The sequence below is a fragment of the Pempheris klunzingeri genome, chromosome 2 (genome assembly GCF_042242105.1).
Source record: "Pempheris klunzingeri isolate RE-2024b chromosome 2, fPemKlu1.hap1, whole genome shotgun sequence".
Classification (NCBI taxonomy): domain Eukaryota; kingdom Metazoa; phylum Chordata; class Actinopteri; order Acropomatiformes; family Pempheridae; genus Pempheris; species Pempheris klunzingeri.
In genome coordinates, this window is record NC_092013.1 from 11,539,593 (window position 1) to 11,564,205 (window position 24,613).

A 24,613-nucleotide genomic window follows, 5' to 3' on the forward strand; every position below is an offset into this window, starting at 1 on the left:
AGTCAGAGGCACGGCCTGCATGGTAAGACAGCGATGGCTCAGTCCATGTGACTGCTCCACAGAGATTTGTTTGCTTTGAGTGTGTGCAAGACTCAAAAGTTTAGCATCTCCCAAACAAAGTTAAAGCTTTAGTTGGCTCTCACGGCTGGTGGCACTGCTGCTGTAGCATGTACTGTTGATAGAAAATAAATTATCATTGCAATATCTTGATTAAAAACAACCCCAAAACCTTCAGATAATGCCTAGAAATGTAGCTACAACCTAAAATATTTTTGATGAATGTATTTATCTTAGTTGTCTTACAGGATTGAAATCATTATTTCTATTGCTTAACTCTAATTATCTTTCAAAACAATGTAATTGATGCTCCTGTTATTTTCAATAGCAGCACTGCAAATAATTGGCTGGTCCTGCAAGAAAACTGCCACGCAAATAGAAATAAACAGACAGCATGAAAACATGTTTTTCCTCAGCATAGCTGGCTACTGAATGTGTTGAGGCTGCACTTTAAATAAAACAGATTTTTTTTTTTACGCACTGGAGATGGTGGGTCTACGGAGACTAAAAGCTTAAAAGACCTTGGACAGAAGCTGCTGCTTGAAAGAGAAGCTAATTTATATGCAGAGTTCACTTAATTATTACTGCAAGATGTTTGATATTTTTTGCTATGTCCTACATTCCTGTTTGGTTCTGTTGGCCTTTACAGGACATGATACTGTAAGGATTACTCATATGCAATTTTAACTATTTATAAATATATTTATATTATTTTCGATTTGAGTGTGATCTAATGCTCAATAACATGTGTGTTTGCTGTAAATGACCTTCTGTTGAAGTGTTTTTAAATACTGCTTTGACACAGTCTGTCAACCTTGTATGCAGGTCTACTTTATCGTAATTACTATTAAATTAAGTTTGAATTGTTCCTCCACCACACTGAAAACATAATGAAATTTTCAGGTAGACCAGACGTCATCCATTACACACAATGACCACATACTATCAATGCCGCAGGTATTACTGAAACTGATAACTGGTTGTTTACATCAATGTAAATACAATTATTGACAAGTAACAGACAAATGTATTTGTACATTTAAGGTGACACTGCAAAAAATATTGAACAAAGAAACACAATTTTAATATTGATGAGACCCAGTTGTACAAAATGATTGAGTTCTAATTGTTTGACAAAGACTTTGATCCCCTGATTGCAACATATTTGCTCATTCTAGCCCAGTTTACTGTGCAAAGTGTCATCAGGAACTGAATCTCAGAATTAAATAGTGCATTAACATCACCTGTGGGGTCTCGTCCAGAAAAATGAGCAGTATAATAAAATAAAGCCCATTTAAAGCTTAAAAAACCACAAGCTGTCATGTGTCAGTGCAGCCTTTGCAAATATTGCCCCCTGATGACGGATGTTATCCTCAGTTCTTTAGTTTGAACTGTTTTGAAAGAGTTAATCATGTTCAAAAATATTATAATGCGAATTCTAGTTTAGACTGGATGCATGGCAGCGAGCTCAAATTCCAAAAATAAACCCGCTGTGTTGTTTCGCTGCATTTAAAATGATATGTTCAGTGTGAGGCTCAGACTGGCAACATAAATGCACATCCTGCCATATTGGACAGTTACTAGCAGCCAGGAAGCATCACCCAGGGGAAACAACTGAGAGCGAGTACCATCTACTGAATGCTTCTGGGCATTAGAGCCCAACCCCGAACAAATCAGCAAATGCCAGCCAGCCAGCAGTCTCATAAACACAGTCAGAAATAGCAGCTTGTAGTGCAGCCAACACAGGCTGCCTGACACATCTGAAATGTAAATATAGAAGCAGAAGTTTAACACATATTTATCTTAGTAACATTGCTAAAATTCCTTCAAATTGCCGATATTAGAGACTCACATCATAAATTGAATGGTGTCACCAGTATTGTATTTGCACACGTGGATATAAATCAGGAGAAAACAGGAGCTGGAGTCACATACAAATGACATCTTCACAAACAGAAATTCACTCTCTCTGTTGATGATGAATCACTGTCACATACTTTAAACAAATAGAAAAGTAATTACTCATACTGGTAAAGTAATAACTAATGATGATGATAAAAAAAAGTCTTTTAACTTAGCTGAGACTCAATAAATTCAGGCTGCACATGACAACAAAATACACCAATCACCTAAGCAATGTGCAGCAAATATACTTTGATTTGTATCCTTTCACTTCTCATGGTGCATTCTCAAGATAATTTAGATGAATTAACACCTTAATTAAATGTCTCTGTGTGAATTACAGCACTGTGGTCTAATGGCATTATAATGTGGCTACATTATGAGGACCTTTACTGAATTGTATCTCTCTAAAGGGGCACATACAGTCTCTACTGTGCGCTAATGTTGTACCTATGTCTTTTTTCCTCATATAAAGTACATATAACCAAAGACTGAGTGACATGCTGAGAAGTAATAACCTACATGTTCAGTGTTTACAGTCAGTACAGTTATATTGTCATTTGAATGTTGAAATTGCCTACTGTTTTTCTGTGTTAAGCCACAAACGTATTGTTTTAAGATATGCAATCCTGTATAAGGACTTCCTGTATTTCATTTTTTCTGGTATATTATCTTGTCTATTATTGTATTGTTCCTGTATTTCATAAAGTACAAATATATGGCAATTAAGAGTCAATGATGTCCATTAATGTCCATTAAAGCTGCAGTTACAGAACTTTTCAAAAATAAAGCAACAGTTTGGGCAACACACTTAATGGCTTTCTGGCAGAGAGTGAGATGACAGTATCGTTATCACTTTCATGTCTGTATGTTAAATATGGAGCTGCAACCAGCAGCTGCTTATCTTATCTTAGCATAAAGACTGGAAACAGGGGGAAACAGCTAGCCTGGCCTTGTCAGACGGTATCACAGTCCACTTAGCAGCACCTCTGAAGTTCAGTGCTCAAAATGACATATCAAAAAACAACCTTTTTGTGACAAGAAAACTCCAGGAACTAACTGGGCTCAGCCATGAAATAGTCCAGGACATAACCCCCCTTAATATTAGAACTTCTAATTTTTTCACTTTGGTTTTTGTATTGATTGCACAAAGAAGATGTGACAGAACAGATATGATTAAAGCCTGTTTAGGCTTCAGTCAGCCAAGTAAGCATAGAGCTCCACTGGCCTCTGTTTCTGGATTACATTAATGAAACAGCCTTGCTCACTTGAGGGTGAAATGGGAGACCACACACATCACTGGAGCAGAAACTGTTCACCCAGGGAGTCGTATTTATTGCACCTGTCCCTCAGACTTACTTTCTTCTGGCAGCATTCGTATTGCTAGCTTTTCACCCTTATTTGGGTTGATGACCCAATAAGAGAGCAGAGAGTGTTCTGGTCTGTATTCACTCTGCTCTGCCTGGTTAAGTCCAGAACAGAGCAGCCACTTGGATCGGTGTTATATTGCCCTCAAACAACCTGATGTTTGTCAAATTTAGGTCTTGTTTTTCAGTCATAAATGTTATCTTGATGTTGTGTCCATGTAGCAGTTAGCGTGGTCATTATGTGGAACATGCTTCATCACATTTCCACACAGTGCAGCAAAGGGTGAGTCAGAGTTGATTTTTTTGTAAAGAAGTTGGCCCATCCTCCTGACAGGAGCTGCAGTGTGAAACCTCACCTGCTGCCCTGCACCTACCCTGCAGGATGAATGATTGAAGAGGTCTGCAGGGACGTCCGCGCTCCCCATTTCAGTAGCTGCTCGTCTCGTGTTACTATGTTTACCCACACTGCATGCAGCACCAGCCAGGTGTGTGTAACTAGATTTAATCACCTGGAAAATGCACTGCAGCAATGCAGCATTGAATGCAGTATTTCTTTATCAGAATGGTAAATGGAAATAAGTGTGTTCAGAAGAGGTATGAGAGGGTTAGTGATAGCTGATCTGTGTGTCAATGTGTTTAAATGAAAAAAAGCTGAATGAAGCATCCCCATTGGATATTAAATCAGAGATTATAATTAGAACAGCCAAAAGAAAACCTCATATCACTGAACATCGCAGACACAGATGGCATGAATATAAGCCAGCGCCCGTTGACAATGAATGACTGGCATCTGCTTCTGCGTCTCAGAGACTGAATTCTAAGTAAGATGACTCATCCTCTCCTCAGACCCCTCCCAGGAGATGTGCAGCTCATAGAGCCCTCTGCCATCTAGTGGCCACCAAAACACAGGTCCACATTGGAGGGTTGATTGTTGCCTTTAAGGAATATTATAGGAAGACTTTACATGCATTTGAATTCCCCCCTTTACAACAAAGACGTGCTGATTTTAAGGTCTGAAAGGCAATATTTTATTAGTCAAAATAAAGGGACATTTTAAAGGGACGAGGCTCCTCACACGTTTTCACACAGCCTGAGCAAAGCCCACCATGTTGTTGCCGATGTCGAAGGCAGTGTAGAACTGCCGCATGAAGACCTCACCCAGGATCCAGGAGCCAGTGGCAAACCCTGTTCTGCACCTAGAGACAGACTGAGGACAGAGGACGGACATCATTAGTCTAGCCTTGTTGATATGAATGGTGTGAATGGTGTAGCCTTCATTTAAAGTTTACTGCAGGGCTGTTTGCTGCAGGACTGCATTAGATTGCACTCGTTTTGACATAATTTACAGGCATAACTTGCCTCTCTATTATAGCTGTACCGTACTGTAGGTTAAAACTTTAGCTGTGTGTCTGTATCTTTCTCATCCTGCAAAACTGTTTTCTGCAAAGTGTTTCAGCACTCAGAGATCTTTTGGTAAACTGTATGTGTCGGTACTTAAAGGTGATACTGATTTTAAATTATTAAGCCTTAAATTATTCAAATTATTTAAAAACAGCTTTTAGCTTGTCAGGGTGTGAAAAAACCCTTTGGCTGGTGTTTGTCCTCTTTCAGCAGAACATGCTTCGTCTTTTAGCGCACTCTTTAATTTATCAGTAAAAACCCTCAACCACTTCCAGACCATAATCCATTTATCATTCATGCCAATGATAAATGGTTATGGATTTATCACTTAGGAAACATTAACAACTAGATTAATAGATAGATTTCAATGCTCTTCTTATCTTATGTGATGATACACCCAAACAACTTTCTGCAAACCCAAAAGTTGTTCATTTGAATGAATTATTAATTCTCTATGAAGCAAACACTGGTCCAAACAATGGCTTAAATGAGTTATATCTTAATAAAGGATTGATTAACACTGGCAAAGCCATTAGCTACAACTATTCATTCTTTCATTCTCCTGTGCCTAAAACACAAACCTTCGAGACATAGGCTGATGGAGGGAGAGCGAAGCTGTAGCCGTTTATGTTGAACACAATGTCTGGCAGGAGTTTTGTGTTGCTGCAGCTCACAATGGCCTGTGAGACATTGAAGCGAAGCAAAATGTTATATTTTTAAACCCCAAAACAAACATATTTAATATTATACTGAAGGTAAAACGTTCCAAACACTCACATCACCATACTGATTAGTGACGGCTCCCAACCAGCCATTGATGTTGTTAATATCTTTGCTGGGGCCAATGATGACAGAAGTACCAGAGTCCACCACTGCCTCGCAACCAGCAGAGCACGCAACGGTGTTCCCATTGATGGTGATGCTGCAACATAAAGGAAGTATCAATAAAAACGCTTTAAACATCATAGGCAATGAATAGATAGGGAGCTTCAGATTGTGCAGTGGCTGTACTGTTTAAAACACAACATGGACATTTCAATCTAATATGAGAATAAATGGGAAAAAGGAAACTACCTTTGTATTTGGATGTTCCAGTAGTTAGTGGCTCCGTACACAGGGACCCAGTTTATGCTGCCACTGTAATATGAGGGATCTGTTCCTCCCAGAATTAACATACTGCCCTCTACAGAGCTGGAGGGAGAGAGATTTAAGAAAATAAGGGACAAAAATAGCACTGCACCATTCATAAAAACACCACCTTGCACATGAGAAATCTGCATTTGATTTACAGCATTATCTCTCTGCTCGTAATTCAAATAAGACCTCACCTGCTCAGGTACATGGAGAACATGTCCTGGGGGATTTTGCCCTGGTTCCACATGTTGTCAAATATAGGTGTGCCTCCCTGAAGAGCCAAGCCAGGGAAGGCCATCCCAAGAATCCCATCCCAGGGCAAAGAGGCCAGGAAAACTGCCTCTGTGTTAGTGAGGCCAAAGATCTGGTTCTCCACGTAGATGTCACCTACCTGGTGGCCGAAGTTCAACATCAGTTTTTATGGTGTTTAGGAAATTCAGATTCTAAAACGTTATCAGATACAGATCACGTACTGCATGGTATAGACATGTTGTATGTCAGGAGCAGTGGTGGAAGAAGTACTCAGATCTTTTGACTTAAGTAAAAGTACCAAGCTAGTTTGGAGCTGGTTTATATACTTCTACTTTACTACTACTAACTACTTCATCTAACTATGAAAAGGTTGGTAGATTACTCATTCTACTTTGTTGCTGATTAGTCCTATACGATACACAAATCTCCATTCTTTTTTTTTTACTTTTCAGTAATCTTTGCTACTTTGTGAAACACTGAGTGTGTCTATCTCATTGCGTCTCAAATAATTACAATTAAATAGTACTTCCTGATCACCAGCACAGTCATTTGACTCATTGGTGACCGGGAGAAACTACAGGCTCTGTCAGCTCGACTGATCAGTCTGTTCTGCTGCAGTTAGTTTCTGTGTTGGTTTTTGTTGAGTTTTGTTTTTGTCTTTTTTGAGCTGTCTGTGGCGGAGGCTAACCCCAACTGGGAGTCCGAAACTCGTGCACAATGCATCATGGTAAATATAGGAACTTCCAACATGACCCTGGAGGACTCAGCTTTCTCGGTCAACATAGCACACATTGAGAGATGTATTCCTTGAATGGACTACGTTTACCACCAACCCTGATATGATATCTACTGACATCTACATAAAAAGTGGCAAAGTTTCCCTTTAATGAGTTTTCCCTTTTTTCTAAGCATCTGAAAAGTGACAAGGGGCTCCAGCTACACTTTTTTGTTCATAACCCCAAAAGATTGAGAAGCACAGGTTTAATCTTCATCTGTGTATTGTATTATATTTGCTCATCATGTGCTTTGTCATGTAAAAATTAATAGAAAAAGTAACTAGTAACTACAGCCATCAAACAAATCTTACAAAAGTACAAGTAGTAGTAGTGGAGTAGAAGTATCCATGTAGCCATGACATGGAAACAAATTAAGTTTTCTCCACACCTTTATGTTTTCATATCCAGTGCTCCCCGCCACAAATCCACTGTTGTATGAGATGTAGAAAGGCTTCGTGCCGGCCTGAAAAGTGGACGATGCTGAGCTGTTGAACTTTGAATGACTTTCTGGTGACAGAAAGAGACAGAGAAAGAAAATAGGTGACAGGATTTCTTCATACACAAAGACTTCCTTTGTTACAAAGACCTAAGAATATGCACATTCTCTTAAATCATGAAGAATTAAGCATGTAATTACAACTGTTTTCCTTATTAATTCATTTTCTGATTGGTTTCTCAATGAATTGATTAATAATTTTGTCTAAAACTTGTCCACAAAAATAGTAAAAAAAAATAGCCAGAGACTAACATAACATATTCAAACTGTTTGATGACTGAAACAATAAATGGATTGTCGACCTGTTACACATGCAGTATCACCACTATATTCAGCTATCCTGACCATGACCTTTCGTCATTATACTCACCACAAGCAGCGCTGGAGCAGCTTACGGAGGGAACCCACAGGACGGAGGAGCCGGTGTCGAACAGGACTTTAAACAACTGAGGTGGAGTCCCAACACCAATCACTCCATAGTACGTCAGCTTAGCCAAAATAAGATTATTCAGTTAGTTCGTGTAGATTTCATGTTCACACGGGGCGGAGCGAACAGAGGTTACATGATACTTACATCAGGGTCAAAGGTCAAGGGCACTGCATCCAGCTCATTCCTGGGGAGAAACTTTGCTGCGGGGTTGTATGGAAACTTCCTCCTGTACTCTTCAAACAGGCCTTTCTCCTCCAGCAGCTGTCTGGCAGACTTCCCTCTCATCAGGGGGATCCTGAACAGACAAACTGGTCCCATTAGCAGCTCAGAAAGCCTGCAGCACGCTCTTTGTTTGAGCTGATCCGGAAGCATACTCACAAATGTTTTTGTAGAACATGTCAGAGCTCATAACTTATCTTAAAAAAAAAGAGTTTCAAACTATATTGTTCTGAAGTAGAACAGTTCAAGAACTTGTATAAGAGTGGTGTGTTTGATCATTAATGGCTGCATTTATCTAGCGCTCTTATCCAAAGGCCTTTACAATTCACCCATTTGCACGCACACTACGATACTGCAGGCAAAAACATCATTATTTTGCCTCTATTACATGTCCTTTTTCAAACTCATGGGAGGAAAATGCACATTTAGGTAATTATTTTACTACACTTTATCTAATTTGCATTGTTAGATTTCTCCTAAATTCCTATCTTTAAAGGCCGGTTTCTCAAAATGTTTTTTTTGTTCTCACTCTGAGCCAGAAATCTCCACTTCAGTATCATTTACATACACAAATCTTTTTAACATGACTTTATCCAATGTTCAGATTTCTGTTCTGGAAATGTATACAAATAAGCACATATTCAATAGGATAACGCCTTATTTGTATATTTAAAAATACAATAAGTACAATAATATACTAATAATAGTCAAAGTTGGCAACAGGTGATCAGGCACAAGGACAGTGAGCACAGGGACCCCCCAGGGCTGTGTGCTCAGCCCTCTCCTGTTCACCCTCTTCACCCATGACTGCATCTCCTCCCAGGATGACACCACCATCATCAAGTTTGCTGATGACACGACAGTCATTGGCCTGATCATCGGTGAAGAAGAGGCAGGCTACAGGGAAGAGGTGGCTCAGCTGGTATTCTGGTGCCATGAAAATAATCTCTCTTTAAATGCTGGAAAAACTAAAGAGATGATTATTGATCCGAGGCGGAGGAAAGAGCAGCTTGCACCACTCATCATCAGTGGGACTGAGGTGGAGAGGGTGAAAACGTTCAAACTCCTTGGTACTCACATCAGTGAAGACCTCAAATGGACTCACAACACACAGCACGTCATCAGGAAGGCTCAACAGAGACTGTACTTCTTAAGGAAGCTGAGAAAATTCGGTCTGCCCACCAAACTTCTCAGCAACTTCTACAGATGTACAGTGGAGAGCATCCTGACCAACTCCATCACAGTATGGTATGGGAACTGTACCATACAGGAGAGGAAGGCTCTCCAGTGTGTCATTAAAACTGCACAGTACATCTGCGGAGCAACCTTCACACCACTCCATCACATATATGACAGCCGTGCCACAAAGAGGGCACAGAACATTATCAGAGACAGCACACACCCACAACACACACTCTTCACACTCCTTCCCTCTGGCAGACGCTACAGGAGCGCCACCGCCAGAACAACAAGACTGAAAAACAGCTTCTATCCACAGGCCATCAGGCTCTTAAATAAATACATATAACCTGTTATAAGCTGTGAACCACACTGTACATTACCTCCGCAACCCATAAATACTTGAATATTTTTGCACATTATATTTGCACTATCCTTTTTTAAATTATTCTTCTGTACATTGCCTTCTTTCTTTTTATATTTATAATTGTTTTTTTTATCTTATTCTTTTGTCTATGTGGAGGGAAACGAGCAAAGTAAGAATTTCATTGCTCAGTGTCACCACCGTGTTCTTACTGTGCACATGACAAATAAACATCTTGAATCTTGAATAAGTAATGAATTGGATAGGTTTCTATTCTATCTAAAATTGTACCCTCTTCACCTGTATTACCTCCCTTTAAGCAGCAGTATTCACTAAATCCTACAATAGGTGTGTCATGTATCAGAGCACAGACAGCATACTGATGACTTTGGATTTCTTAAAGCCTCTCCAGCAGTGGGGCTAAAATGTGACCACTGAAATTCGCAGCATGCTTTCCTGCAAACACACCTGATGGCCTGTAAGATCTCCAGTATAAATTCAAGAAGTCTGTAAGTCACTAGTTCAGCATTTTTTAGACCAACTGGAGTATCATGTGATCAAAAAAATCAATTAAATGCTTCACACCCAGTGATTTTCATCGTCACCGTTTGTACTTTAGGCCAAAAATCATTCAAATATCATAATGTGATTACTGCTTTAAGGCAGATCTTCTGCTGTTTATAGGTCTTTATTTGTGTGAAGGGTATTAACCTCCTCTTGTAATGAAATCTTTATTCCAAAATATCTCCATCAGGACAATTTTGTCTATTACAGGGTCCTTCATTCTAATGCACTAATTTTATTTCTTGGTTGTCTTAAATTCTTTCTTAAAACGTACCAGGATTTCATTATTTGAAATAAATATTTAAAATTGAGTAATTTTGAAATAAATGATCCTAAATTTCCCTACTTGATCTCTGAAATGTCAAACTTATACAGTGACAGTAACAGTATAAATAGCATTTTTTAATGTTAGTCTGTAAATTAAATTTGTTTTTGTATATCTTACCTCAGAAGACCCTGAGAGACCGTTAAAAAGGCCAGCAGCACAAAGGCAGACTTCATTATTTCCACAGCGATTGACCCAATAAAGATCTGACACACGAGAGCAGGGGGTGTTTTATATATACAGAGAGCAAAACTAGCCTCAACTCCTCCTTTTTACAGTAACACTTATACAATTGAACTGATAAGAAACCACTTCACAGACCAGTGAATGGGTGAACTCAGATAAAAGAAACAAAAGGTGTATGCTTTTCATAATGCCCTTTAAACTAATGTCAATCAATGTATTGTTAAGAATATAACAGGAGTTTATTCAGTTCTTTATACAAAGTAAACACAGACGAGAAATCAGCATTTAATGTCAACACACTAATCACTTGTGAAATAAACAGCGACGTGTTAAGTTTGTTGAATGTAAATAGCCACGTTCTTCCTCTTCTTTTGACCTTTTCTATTAATAATTTATCTAAATTAACTGAATTATAAAGCCTCAAACTATATTAACATTGAAAATAAAAGATTTCACAACAGGTGATGAATGATGCCAAAAAGCTATTTAATAAGTTTAGATAGCGTGTTTTGATCACATAATGATTAAATGCACAAAGCAGGTGAGGTTTGACCTTTCCCAGACTGTGTCCTCAAGGAGTTTCTATTGACTTTTCCCACCTACTGTGTGCTCACAGAACAATATGTATGTATGTATAAGACAGTGCCATTAAATGCAGCAACTTTAAAGCTCCGTCCGTACTGATAAATGTCGTGCTTTTAAATCCTTCTACAGAAGGTGGACAGTCTCTTTTCTTCTAGTTTCAGACCCATTCTTCACTCTGAGGGTGTTTTAAAGTGTTAGCGTCTGTTGGAAGAGTAAATGTCTGTAGAGCTAATGTTGTTAATATTAGTGAGAAGGAAGATTAATGTGCTATTATAAAGTCCTCACCTGCCAGCCGCGAATAAACTGGATAAGCTTATCGCATTATGCTTAAAAAATACTGATACAGTATCATTTCCCCCTCTAGGCTGCAGGTCTCCTGTTCATGTTCTCTGGTAGTTTAATATCGCTCCAAACGCCCATAAACCTCTACAGGACTGAGTCCAAAACTCTGAGCAGACAAACACGTCCTGTCATTTTAGAATCTGTGAACACTCCGAGACACGTTTTCACTGAAACAGGATGGATGTCATGGGAAAAAAAAGACACAACGTCAGAATGTGTTTCAAGCCTTTATTCAAGCACAAATCCAGTGCAATTTACAGTGTTAATATGAAATACTGAAAGGTATAAATATGAGGAGTGCAAATTTAAATTGTACTCACCAAAGTGTAGTTTCTCTTGTCCCTGAATGTGTGCTTGTGACTCCAGTGCTCACTAAAGCTCTACAGAGCTCGTTCAGTCACGCTGCAGGTAAAGAGTTAAGTCTTTTCTCGCCCCGATGCTGAGGTGAAAACCTGAAATACTCGACATTTGAATTATGACCAGCTCATGTTCATACACTTTCAAAATAAAAAAAAAAAAAAGTGTGGAGGAAAGAATAAGGTTCCAATAACACCAAACTGTATTCACTACTGCATAATGATCTTTAACCCTAAATCTACACCATCCAAGAGACGGATTTTCTGATAGAGACTCTTTAAATCAAGTGCTCAAACTCTATAAAGTTAAGTTAAGTAAAGTGAAGCCAATTTTGTGTTGCTAAAGCCTCATACAGCCAACAAGTACCAACTTCATATCTTTGCTTGACCTCACAGTCGTATTTTGCGGTCTGCACATCATCTATAAACTGACCTTTATTGCTCCTGATTTTCCAACTCAAGCCTCGGGCGAAGGTAAAACACATTTAGTGTAAGGCTACTGTCAGAGCTGTCAGTAACATTTACATTTACACTGCAAAAAAACAGCCCCTCACGTACAGTAAACACACCTTTACTATGTATGTCAGCCAACATTCCTAATCAAACTAATAAGTTATACTTTAACTACCCCAGAGGAGGTTATTCCACTGCTACTCAGCCTCTGTACTGCGCTCACTGTCTTGTTCACACTCTGTCATAGTTGTTTACATCTATACTTATGTATATATTTACACTGTACATGGACCTTTTCTTGCTTAAGTTAAATGTGTGTTTACTTCGTTGTCCTCCCTTTTTGTCTGGTTATGTGACGGCAAAACAGGAGCAGTGGGAAAACTGAAGTCACATTCCTTGTATGTGTTCACGCACATATCGGCCAATAAAGCTGATTCTGATTCCGATCATTGCTGGTGATGATTCAGGTTGTTCTCACCGTGTGGTTATAGGTCATAATATAGTTTTGGCATCATCTTCATCACACAAACACTAATTTATTTATTTTTTCTGATTTTTAACTATAATTTCAAAGGAAGTGAGATGGGCTAACAAAGTGAGATAGTTATGCGCAGATTCCCTGCCCCCGATGAAGCTCAGTGCTTGAAGATATAGTCCTTTTACCATCTTCTATTTGATCCTGTCTACTTGCACAGTTCTCCCATGCATATGTCATACTTTTTGATGCTTTACATAATTTTGCAATTTCTTACAGCTAATGTATCAGAAACTGAGAATATTTGACCTCTAGTTTATCTTTCTATTTACTGACATTGAGCTATGACCAGTGATGGATAATAACTACATTTACATCAGTACTGTAATCAAATCACTAGATTTGTGGGGGAATAACGTAGTTTTTACTCCTTTAAGTGCATTTTATGGACTGCTTAAGGAATACTAGAGTATTTTAGAGTGTGTAACTGCTCCTTTTGCCTTTGTAAAAGATCTGTGTTGCTCCCATCACTGCCTATGGCTCACTAGCATTGCTGCCTTTGCTGTTGAGATTTAGAGTTGCTGCTGCATAGATTCCTGGTGCCTTTGGGGTCAACGCTGCAAAATTATTTGTAATCTGACGAACAGAAAAGATAAAATGTACCAAAGACAGAAGTTAAACCAGCAAAAGGAAAACGCAGTCCAAAGGAGAACCTCACTAAAATGTCATAAATTTTGTCTTTCCAATCGACATCTTTGACTGTCTCAATAATTGTGCAACCATGGGCATCAGGTTTTACGTAACATTTTTTTTGTCATTTTGCCATCTTTTCAGTCACTAATTAACTAGTACACAGGGCCTGGTATGTTTGTAGTAATCTTAAACATCTTAATACGTACCTAAGTCAGTAGTTCGGCCATCTTAATACTTTACCTGTGGAACAGGAGCAGGTACGTCTCACAGCTCCGGAAAAGTCGAGTCCCAGCAGCGGTACAGTGTGGGCAGCCAGGGAAGCCGCTCAGGTCCTTTTAGTTTGGAGCAGTGATGAGCAGGAACAGTGCCGTCTTTGTGATACACATCCTGCAGCAGATTTTCATATGCAGTTTGGCACAGAAGCTTTTTTTTTTTTAGTGTGCAACTCAGATCAACATATCAACTTATGATTAGGATTCCCTGTACAGGCAATCTCTGTCTCCTCTGTAGCGTTTCCTTTCCGTTTCATGGCAAATAAAGCAGATGGTGTCTCACGGTCTCAACCTCTCCTCCGACACAGGATGAGACACATTTGAAGTCTGGCCCTAGCACAGAGATCTTCTTCAAAACTCCAAAAGCAAGAACAATTAGCAACTACACAAAAGAACACTGCTCCTTCTCGAGACGGTGAGCCGACACCGTGTGTGCTGCTGGAGCCAGATGAGAAGAAGAAGACAGGGGGCCTTCAAACGCTGCCGTGGCTCAGCGCACAGGCCGTCAGATGGAGATGCCCCCGGTGAGTTTGGAAGAACTTGGCGAGTGACAAACCAGACGGACGAGCACTGTGCTGGTTCTCAGCAACACCTCCAGACACACAAGCCAGAGGCGACTGAGGAATAAGCCGCGTATCTGAAGAGACGCGGTGACTCTTGCCTTGGACTGGGTAAAAAGTATTCTAGTACGGGCAAATTTCAATCTGAGTGAAGGTCACACGGAAAGCTCTTCACAATGAGGTCATTCAACAAATGATGATCAACAAAATGAAAACACAAGAACTGAGAGGCTGACCTCCCGTGATTCTCACACTTCTTCTCCTTTCTGCTGCGAAGGCTCCTGCTGTCAAAGCGATAAAGCCTTTAGAGTTTGATAGACAACTCCAAGAACAGAAAAGGTCACAAAAGTTGTCTTCCGAGGCACTTGTGTTTCCCACGAAAGAGTAAATTTATTGAGACAAAATCAAGTGCATGTTGCACTCTGCGTTTTTTTTTTGACAGGTATACTTCTTAGGCCGATGAGCCCTGATGTTCTCCATTTCTCTCTCCAGATATCCTGAGTATACAGCACAAATCACTTTCTTTTTCCATTTGAAACACAGTACTCAAATCAAAGCATGAAAAACAATCATTAACAGTCCTTTCAGAGGAAGGCGTGTAAGGCCACAGAGGAACGGCCTTCTCTCCTCTGATTCAGTCAGAGGGTTTTTTTTTTTTTTTTTCCACACAAGTCCACTGATAGCAGAGCAAAATTTTCTCTGTGCTCACAGACTCCTGACCAGCTATTAGCAATGTGCATGGCATACATATGGCTCTTCCTTTATAGGTTACAGCATCTTTTTTCCCCCAACAGTACATGCTTTGTTGGGGTAGTTATTATAATTTGTGGATTATCACATAAGAAAAGGAAGAAGTGAATCAACCAATTACTGTTCAATTAGATTGAATGTGATGCCCAGAAAAGTACAATATAAAAAGGGGTGGACACAAAAGCAACTGTGTATGATATACGGCCATTCAAAATGGACCAACACCACCTATTAGCTTCATGACATTCAGCTTTCAAGCACTGAATATCTGTGAGTTCCTGCTGGCTGGACAACAAATGCGATTTGAAAACATCATTTTAGGACAAATACGGATATTCTTCACTGTTTTCTGATGTTTAGACCAAATAATTAATTGACTGATTGAGACAATCAGTAGCTTTATCAGTAATGAAAATAATCAGAAGTCTCAGTCCTAAATATTAGCTTTAAACATAATGCAGGTCAGTACAACAGCTTGGGGTGAGAAATAAACACAGAGCTAAAAAATCTCTCTAACATCATTCCAACAAAACTAAACATGATTAGCTTTATAAAGACTGTGCTCTTTGCAGGGTTATTGTACTGAACTGCATTATGATCAGGTGTTTGCCGCTTGTGTCCACCCCTGCATCCATGTACCAGAGCTGTAAAACAAACCGGATAAATTGCATTTCACCTTGTATTGTCACATAACCTCAGAAAAGGGGCACTGATAAAGTAATTTGTTAAACTATATGACCCTTAAGGCTCTAAAGTATCTTAATATATCCAAAAGTACAATATGATAAATAGTCCATAATGCCAGATGCCAGGAGGACTGTTGCAATATTTCAGTGGAGCCGTTTTTCTGCACAATTTTCTTCAGCTTTAAGCAGGCCAAAAATAGAAAAGCCGTCATAATGAAACTCTGAATTGGGAAGTATTCAACATTTTTACCGGGTCAGCAAAAACTAATAACAGATGCTCATCTGGGATGTGCCAATTAATGAGCAACGGGTAAAGCTTCAGAGCAAATAGATCTATTTCCTAAATCAAGAAAACATTTCTATGTACATTAATTTGATTTAATTATTTCATAGGCTGGCTGTACAAACACTATAGTACTACAAACCTGTTGACACTGACTGGTTAAACCTATGCTGAGGACAGATAAAATGAAGGCTATATACTCTGTTTTGGATTCTAGACTCTTGTTTTGTTCTAGGCAGGCATTGTATGAAAGGACATAGAGGAATCTTTCTAAATGAGATAAGGCAACATATAGTATTGATTGACAGAACTGTAGCTTGCTTTGAAGTATTTTAAGCAGAGTACCCTTCAAGTAATGTACATTTATTTGATAACTAAATAGCAGAAGGCAGTACATCACCTGTATTAACGATCAAATCCATCAATTTATCAAAAATGTATTCATTTCTATAAACTCTCATCAGGATGAGATACACGCAAACATGCAGGTTAGGGAACTTAAAATCAAACCCCTGTCATTTCACTTCCTCTTACTTTGCTTTGTGACCATTACTTCTCCTAAACTCACAGTTTAACAGCTCATGAGTGTGAAAAGAGACATTTATTATTTGCATTTTTTTTTCACGCTGCTCCTCTGATAATGACCATCAACATGTAGTCGTCCTCTGATTTGGCAAAGGCTTTGGCAGAGGGATCCAAGAACTGCTGTGAGAACTCACATGGGGGGAAAGCGTGAAGGACTCCTCCGTGGTCCTTGTCACGGCTGCCCCCCACAGGGAGGCTGATGATGCCGGCCGCCTCCTTCTGCTTCAGGTAGGATACCAGGTTCTTCAGCGGCCTCTCCGTAGAGTTGGCGTCCTGCACCCCTCCGTCGTCAGTCTTCCCGGGGACGGCCAAGAGGACGGAGTATCCGCTGGAGCCTGCGGCCTTGATGCGACGAGACACTTCATCCAGTTTGGGCTGGTCCAGACGCAGGCGCTGACTGATCTTCAGCTGAGAGACTTGACCACCCGTGGAGCCCTCCACCAGCAGACTGGTAGCCACCGACATGTCTCCCTCCAGCAGGTGCAGTGACGTGGGAAAGCTGCTGTTCTTCAGCAGGAGGACGCCCTGCCAGGCCTGACCCAGCTTCTGCCCTGCTGCCGGCTTTGACTGCTGGCCAGATTTGGAGGAGGAGGTGGGATGTCCTAAGTGTTCCTCCTTTCTCGCTGGGCTCTTACATGAGTCACTTGATTTGCGTTTGCGGTCCTTCTCAGAGCAGGAGCCTGGCTCGGCCGGGCTAAGTGCTTTTCTTCTCTTGTCACCAAAGCCAGTGTCCTGGCGCTCTCTGATGGGGGAGGTTCTGCCAGAGCGAGGCAGGCGTTCAGGGTCACTGTAGCGTCCCCCATCTCGACTGCTCTCTCCAGGGCTGCGCTCTAATGAGCTGCCATGACGGCGCAGACCATAGTCATTGTTGTCAGGTGAGTGATCCAGCCGGCAGCCGTCATCCACGTGTCTCCTTTTGCGGTTTAGATCGCGGCTTTGGAACTCACGCTCTATTGACCAGGGCTCATGGGAACGCCTCTCCAGGCGATCGATGGGATCAAAGCCAGCCCCTCGCATCCTGTCGTGGGCACCCAGGCCAGACCATTCAGCGCTGGAGTACAGGTCCCTGTCTCTGAAGCGGGCAGGAAGCGGAGGGGACCTCTCTCTCACTCTCACCGCATCAGTAAGACGATGGGCGAAGGGTTCAGGAACTAAGTCATAGTGCGGCAAGGGGAGGGGGAGCTGCATGTATTGCTGCTGCTGGTAACGGTGCTCTGTGTCCGCAAAGTCCACTCTGAGTCTCCTGTCAGGCCCCCCGAGAGGGAAGCCTCTCATGTGAGTACATGCAGCCTGAGCAGCATCCAAACTTTCATACTGGATGTAAGCCCACGCCTCACCTTTCCTGTAGTCTATAGTCCTGATGGTGCCAAAGCGGTCAAACTCTTTGGCCAGGGCAGCGAGTGGCACCCAGGGTCCAAGGCCCCCCACCCAGAGCCTGGTCGTGGGTGTAGGTTTACCATAGCCGATTTTGATTGGGTTGTGGCCCACCACTTTCCCTGACATTGCTACTTTGGCACAATGAGCCATGTCGAGATTCTCAAACTTGATGAATCCATAGGTGTTGCTCTGGCCTCTCACTGCCCGCTTTATGTCCACTTCTGTTATCACCCCAAACCTGTCAAACGCCCTCCTCAGGTCATTCTCTGTCACACTGATGTCCAAATTGCCCAGAAACAAAGTCCTGTTCGCCCTCTGGTCATCCTCAGGGCTCATTAGGTCCTCATCACGGTAAACAGCACACTCAGGGATGAACGGGGGTCTATTCCTGGCATCATATATTGAAAAATCTCTGTCTCTTTCCAGGTCCCTTATGTGATGTGGTGGAGGAGGAGGAGGGAGCCGGCCCAGAGCCAGCTGCTGTAACCGGTAGTCTCTGTACCCCAAACCAGTGGGAGATAGGGGTCTCTGAGAGTGGAGATACCTCTGCCCCGAGGGGAAATTGTCTTTAGCAACAGGGGAGCGGCTTCTCCGTCTGCTCATGTAAACCGTCTGGATTTTCAGAGGCCGGTCGTACAGCACCAGCTTGCCGCGGGCGTGTTTGGCCGCCCGGGCGTCCTCAGGCCTCCTGAAGTTCACAAACGCCACCCTCTCGTCGTTTTCTCGACACATCTTAACACTCACATCACCAAACCTCTTAAACTCGTGGAAAAGTCCGTCCTCTATCTCCTCGTCGTTCAGCTGAGAGCCCAGTTCGCTTATTTTGAGAGTCTTGTACTCGTTTTCTGGGTTTGGCGGAGGCCGCGGGTCGCTGCGTGAACCGGACCTGGATGTCTCCGCGGCGATGTCAGCGCCCCCGTACGGCTTGTTCACCGAAATAACTCCATAGTCGTATCCGCTACTAGTCCGACCGGAGGAGTTATGTCCGTCTGAATCCCTCATGTCTCTTTTATCACTGTGCAAACTTCTCCTGGACGAGGCGCCGCTCGGAGCAGAGCCGTTGCCGTTGTTGCTACCAGCCGCCTGCAGGACTCCGGGCTTCTTACCGCCCGGGTGGCTTCCTCCTCGGTCTCTGCTCTCATCTGGCGCCCGGGAGCGTTTTTTCACCGGCGACCGTTCTTTCCCCTTCATGTCCACCAGCCGATACCTGCGGTCTACAGACACTAATCTGCGTGAACACACTCTCTCTGTCACTGAAACAGACCTAAACTATCTCAACTTCAACGCGGTTTTCTAGGCGAGCGACATAACCGCCATGTTGGACTACTTACACTACTGTACAGGAAGTCCCGCCTACGCTCCCGTACAGGAAGCTGATTGGTTGTGCGGGTTGTCGCTCACGTGAACAGGAAGGCCGCTCGCCTATTATAAACAAGGGTGCGGCTCTGCTGTGGGGTCAAAGTACAGTCCTGTATGCTGAAGTAGATTTGACAGAAAGATAATGATTATGACAGACTGCAGCAGCAGGAAGCAGCAGAAATACGGAAGTTTGAGTTTTAGATTAGTTTGGGCTTCATCTTGAGTGAAGAAATCATGATTAAAGTAGAGTATGAGTTGTTTTATCTTGCCTGTATCTATAGTATAGCATAGTTGGAGTAACAAAGATTAGTCTGGTAAAGTATTTGTATAGGAAAACTACATGGTGCCCTTCAAGTGAGGACACTGACAGTGTATTGGGTAATGCATGGCAGGAAAACGGTACTTCATTTAAAGCGGAGGAGGAGCATATTCATAGACTATGTAAAGGGAGGATCTAACAAGCTGTCTGCATTATATGCAGTGGTGCCCCAGGCCAGGGCCTTGTCAGGGACCAGATGTGTATAAGCAAAACAGTTTATAGTATGTCAACACTATGCTGCCGCTGCACCAAATGGATTTAAGTGCATGAAATTAAGTGTGTGGAGCAGTGCAGAGAAAAAAAACATCAAATATTTTAGTTAGTTTTTTTCTTTTTAGATGCTATAGGGGCGAAAATTAGTGCATGTGAAGCATGCAGCACTGAATAAAGTGTCCGTTTCATAATACCTCTGTCCCACTCTGATACAAAACCAGATAAATATGTTTCATGTTCCAAAAGAGAGCTTTTCTGGGATTTTTGATTATAGAGCTGCACATTTTCACTTGAGCAGATTTTTTTTTTTTTTTACAAACAAAGCATCAAATATACCCTATCATTATGAGAACTTTATCCACAACATCCACCACATTGTATGTATCCGTGCAAGTAACACAGTTTTAACACTGTTTGACTTTATGGGATGGATACCTACTGCAAATAAAAGTAGACACTGCAGACACTGTGTGCTGCTCTTTTTATCTAAATAACTCTTTGTTTTAATAGTTATTACGATATACTTTTGTGAGGAAGTAGCGAAGATGCAAAACTATGAGTTCAAACTATGTTTTAAAAAGTGTCTAACAAATGAAACAGAGGATCTGTATATGTGTGTTCCTGTCAGACTGCAGTTAACTGAACTAACATGTTTTCACCACCAGGGGACAGAGAGGTTCCTCGTAACAACCAGATCAGCCTCAGTTAATCACTGAAGCAGGAGGGTAAAGTACCAACTGTCCAGACTGACAAAAACTTTTGTATCCTGATTACCGACTGAAAGGAGACATTCCCCGTAGTGAGGGGAGTTAAAACCGTCCCCACTGAAACCAGTGTGTCTCTAGGTCCAGTCTGTCTCATTGGCAAACTTGTGTTTTCTGCTGTCTTGTCATTGCTCTGCATGAAACATGAGGAAACCACTATAGAGCTTTAAATATCAAACATCCAACTATGTCACTGTATGCTGTCCAAAACAAATAATTTCCAGACAGCAGTTATACAACCTGCACTGTACTGCAGCCTAAGCCGTCATCCTCACTATACCAGTCTGTGTAGCCAGTGGGTTAATAACGGAAGTGTGGGCTTTTTTATTATTATTGATAGTGCACAGGAACAAAATGCTGAGGCATGTATGTAGGACGCGCCCACGCGTAGGATTACAGTCTGCACGACAGCAGGGGGAGAGGTGGTCGTCCAATTATTACACTGTCTTTCTTTATGGACAGAAAAGCTGACAATTCAGAAACTTTTATCTCCAGTTTCTTTCTGTTCCTTTGTGACACACATTCAAACGTATATGCACACCCGTGCAGGCAAATATCTCTTTCTTCAGCTTAATTTCCATGTCTTTATCTGAGCTTGCTGATAAAATGCTGTTCTTTTTGCCGAGGCTATTTCAGAAAATACATATCAATTTCCTACAAAGTTCACCTTTACAAATCACACTGTATAAATGACAAATAATCACATCTTGATCATTTTCAACAGAAATGACTTCATCACCCTTCTGGTTTAAATCTGTGCCATATCTATTTGAATTCTTTGCACTCGTTAACTTTTAATCTCAATCCCTTTTTTGTTCCACTGAGCCTGACCCTATTATTTGTTGCATCAACCTTGTTGCACCAGCAATACTTACAAAAAAATGCAATGTGCTTTAGGGGTATTTTAAAGGGATTATGTTGTCCAAAAAATGGGGACAGAAGCTTTGCCCTCAACCCCGTCAGCTGGACTGGCCCCTCTTTGAGAGACCATCTGGTGAAGTTCTTCTATAGACCATCACATGATGCTGCGCAGGCCTAGCAAAGCAATCTGCCATCCAGTATTTAAATGTGTGTCTATGAAAATGGTATGAGGGGGGACATTTGTTCCTGCTTTAAACCTCCTCCCAATTTCCAGGTCAGGTGTCTGTCCATATCAAATGGAGCAGTCGAAGCATTCATCCATCAGTGATGTGTGTCACTAAAATTGTGCATACATGTAAAATGGGAGCAAATGTATCAAAGGGAATTATAGTAGCTGTGCCTTTTCACTATAGAGGATAACCACCAGGAAGCAACCTACGCAGTTTTTAATACCATATTTAAGTTTAACGCTGCTTTAGACAAGCTCAAATTCACAAAGGCTGCTATGAATTCACAGAAATATGAAACCTTGACTATACTGCAGCAGATAAGCATTTCATCTGTTAACAACCATCTAAAACAGAATGGCACGCTGGGGTTTTTTGTAAATGAGCTGTCAAAGGGGAAATCTGCCAAGGATTAGTGGGGGAAAACAGCTTTTAAATGAGTTTCTATTTTTGTGTGTCGCATTAAGGTGAACAGCATGGCCTGACCCACTGCACTCTGGCTTTCATGTGAGACAGATGCTTTGTCACAGATCCGTTTGTACATCAACCAACCAAAGGACAACCAATTCCTCACCTGTCTAACCTGCTGAAGGATAAGGTATAAATTCCTGATGAATTCCCCATCACGTTTTGTGAAAAATGGACAATCAGCTTTACTGTGTCTCATCAGTACAGCGCATCCTGACGCCCAGCTGGCTTTTAAATGCGTTCATCTGTTACGTGTCGAACCGTATCCTGATGCTGATTTAATGACGAGACTCCTCACACAAATGTTCTTTATCACAACATGAGTAAATAAACACACGGTCTTGGCGTGCTGCCGGATGCTGCTGCAGTGTGCCTGCTAGAGCCCAACATGACCCACTTTCTCCACGGTGTGAACACCTGCACAGCACCAGCACAGCACTGTGCACTGATGCACTCTGGGAAAGCAGGAGATGCTACAATACTATGAGGATGCATCCACAGATAAAACAGAAACTCAAGATGGTTTAGTGATTTTTGACATATGGGAAATTATACATGAATAAAACCCCTTTGTTCATTAATTAAACATGAGGAAAGGTGAACTATACTTGAAAAGGTCTTATTTATAACATTTCTTATAATAGTGTGTTTATTTTGTTTGGTTACTGTACAGTACAGTATCTTATAGATTTTATATGATGTGGATGAGGTAGTGTTAACACTGCTGGCTAAAAGAGTCATTGAATTAGCAGTGCATTGATCACAAACAATGTTGACACCGACTGCTTTGACTTATCCAATCACATCTGTCAAATGGCAGCAAATACAGTGTAGATATAATTATCGTTATTCAAGTGCTTGTGCTAAGAATAATGGACTAGATAAGCGACACCACAGAGCCCAGTGCAGGCTGAAGCTTTTTTTAGGAGCTGAGAGTGACCCAGACAGCGCAAAACACAAGGGGAGAAACAGGAGGGAGGGAGGAAGGGGGAGGAAGGGGGAGGAAAGGGATGGGGAGGGAGGAATATAAATGAGACTGGAGTGAAGGAAAAGTACTGAGCGGATGAGGTGGTGCAGATGCAGAATGCACGAGCGCACGTGAGAGGTAGTGGGCGTGGGGGAGCACAAAAGAAAGCGAGGCAACATGAAGTTAGAGGCGACTGAAGGTGAACAGCAGAGAGGAGTAGAAATGTGCTGTGACGTCAGGCACCAAGGACCATGAGACACAACCAAAATCACAGAGGATATTTAACGTAAAGATTCCAGGGAGAAATTCTTTCTAATAAGAGAAAGGATGCCGCAGAGGAGAAAGTGATGCTGACGATGAAAATGCCGAGTGATCAAGATAAACTTCATAGAAAGAAATCAAAGAGAAACAAATGAGTGTAGTAACACCCAGCCTGGGAAGCATTGCCAAAGAGAAGTATTAGAGATTATTATTATTATTAGAGATTAAATTAAACCCTGACAGGAAACACTGTCACTTAGTCTTTGCTGGTGTTTTATTAGTTTTACGTCGAGGTACCAGTCATGATGGCAGTGAGGCTCTAGAGAAGCAAATACAGTCCTGATCACTCGTCCACCACTTCGATCACGACTAAAGTATCTTTACATCTACTGCATGTGTTGCCTTGACATTTTTTACAGATGTTCATGGTCCTCAGAGGATGAATGTTGCTGGCTCTGATGATCCCTTGATCTTCCCTCTAGCGCCACCACAACATGGTGACAACATTTGACATTTGTGGTTTTTGAGTGATAGGCCTCAACAACCACTGGAACTTGGTACACACATTTCCTCTGGTGCCCCTCTGACTTTTCATTTAGCACCATCATCTCCTCAAAATTGATCAGACTTGTCCAATACTGCATGCTGATTTATGACCAATGACTGCAAAAGTGATTTCCCCATCAGCCTCAGCTGTACATTGTGTTACTTAGTGCTAATTAGCAAATGTTAGCATTTTAACATGCTAAACTAAGATGGTGAACATGGTAAACACTGTACCTGCTAACATCATTATGTTAGCACTGTCATTGTCAGCATGTTAGCATAACCTCAGAGTATCACAGTGGGAGTGATACTGAAAAAAAAGTAGGTACAATAAATACTGGTATGAATAAAAGGACACGGGGTAAGAGGAGGCAGAACAAAGCTGCAGCTCCTCCAACCCAGATGGGACCGTTCGGTCATTTGCTAACCAGAGAGGGCAGCAGCACCGCTGTGCCCACAATCCCACAGGCCTGTAAGGCTGCTGATGCGGGTTTAATAAAACCCTGAAAAACGTGAGCGAGTGACACACCGTTGCCCACTTAGCAGATGCCCTGCAGCA

The 24,613-nt window shown here is 41.6% G+C and overlaps 1 protein-coding gene and 1 pseudogene across 1 annotated transcript; both read right to left on the reverse strand.

Annotated features, from left to right (window-relative positions):
• Positions 1–4,406: 4,406 nt before the first annotated feature.
• Positions 4,407–10,643, reverse strand: LOC139211334 (pepsin A-like). The gene is made up of 9 exons (XM_070841628.1): positions 10,587–10,643; positions 7,960–8,110; positions 7,756–7,873; positions 7,278–7,396; positions 6,056–6,252; positions 5,802–5,918; positions 5,505–5,649; positions 5,309–5,407; positions 4,407–4,533 (listed from the first exon to the last, which is right to left on the reverse strand). The coding sequence occupies exons 1-9, from the start codon at positions 10,640–10,642 to the stop codon at positions 4,408–4,410; spliced, it is 1,128 nt and encodes a 375-aa protein (XP_070697729.1). The 5' UTR covers position 10,643; the 3' UTR covers position 4,407.
• Positions 10,644–14,911: 4,268 nt separating this feature from the next.
• Positions 14,912–19,394, reverse strand: LOC139215765 (RNA-binding protein 15 pseudogene; annotated as a pseudogene).
• Between the last annotated feature and the right edge of the window lie 5,219 nt (positions 19,395–24,613).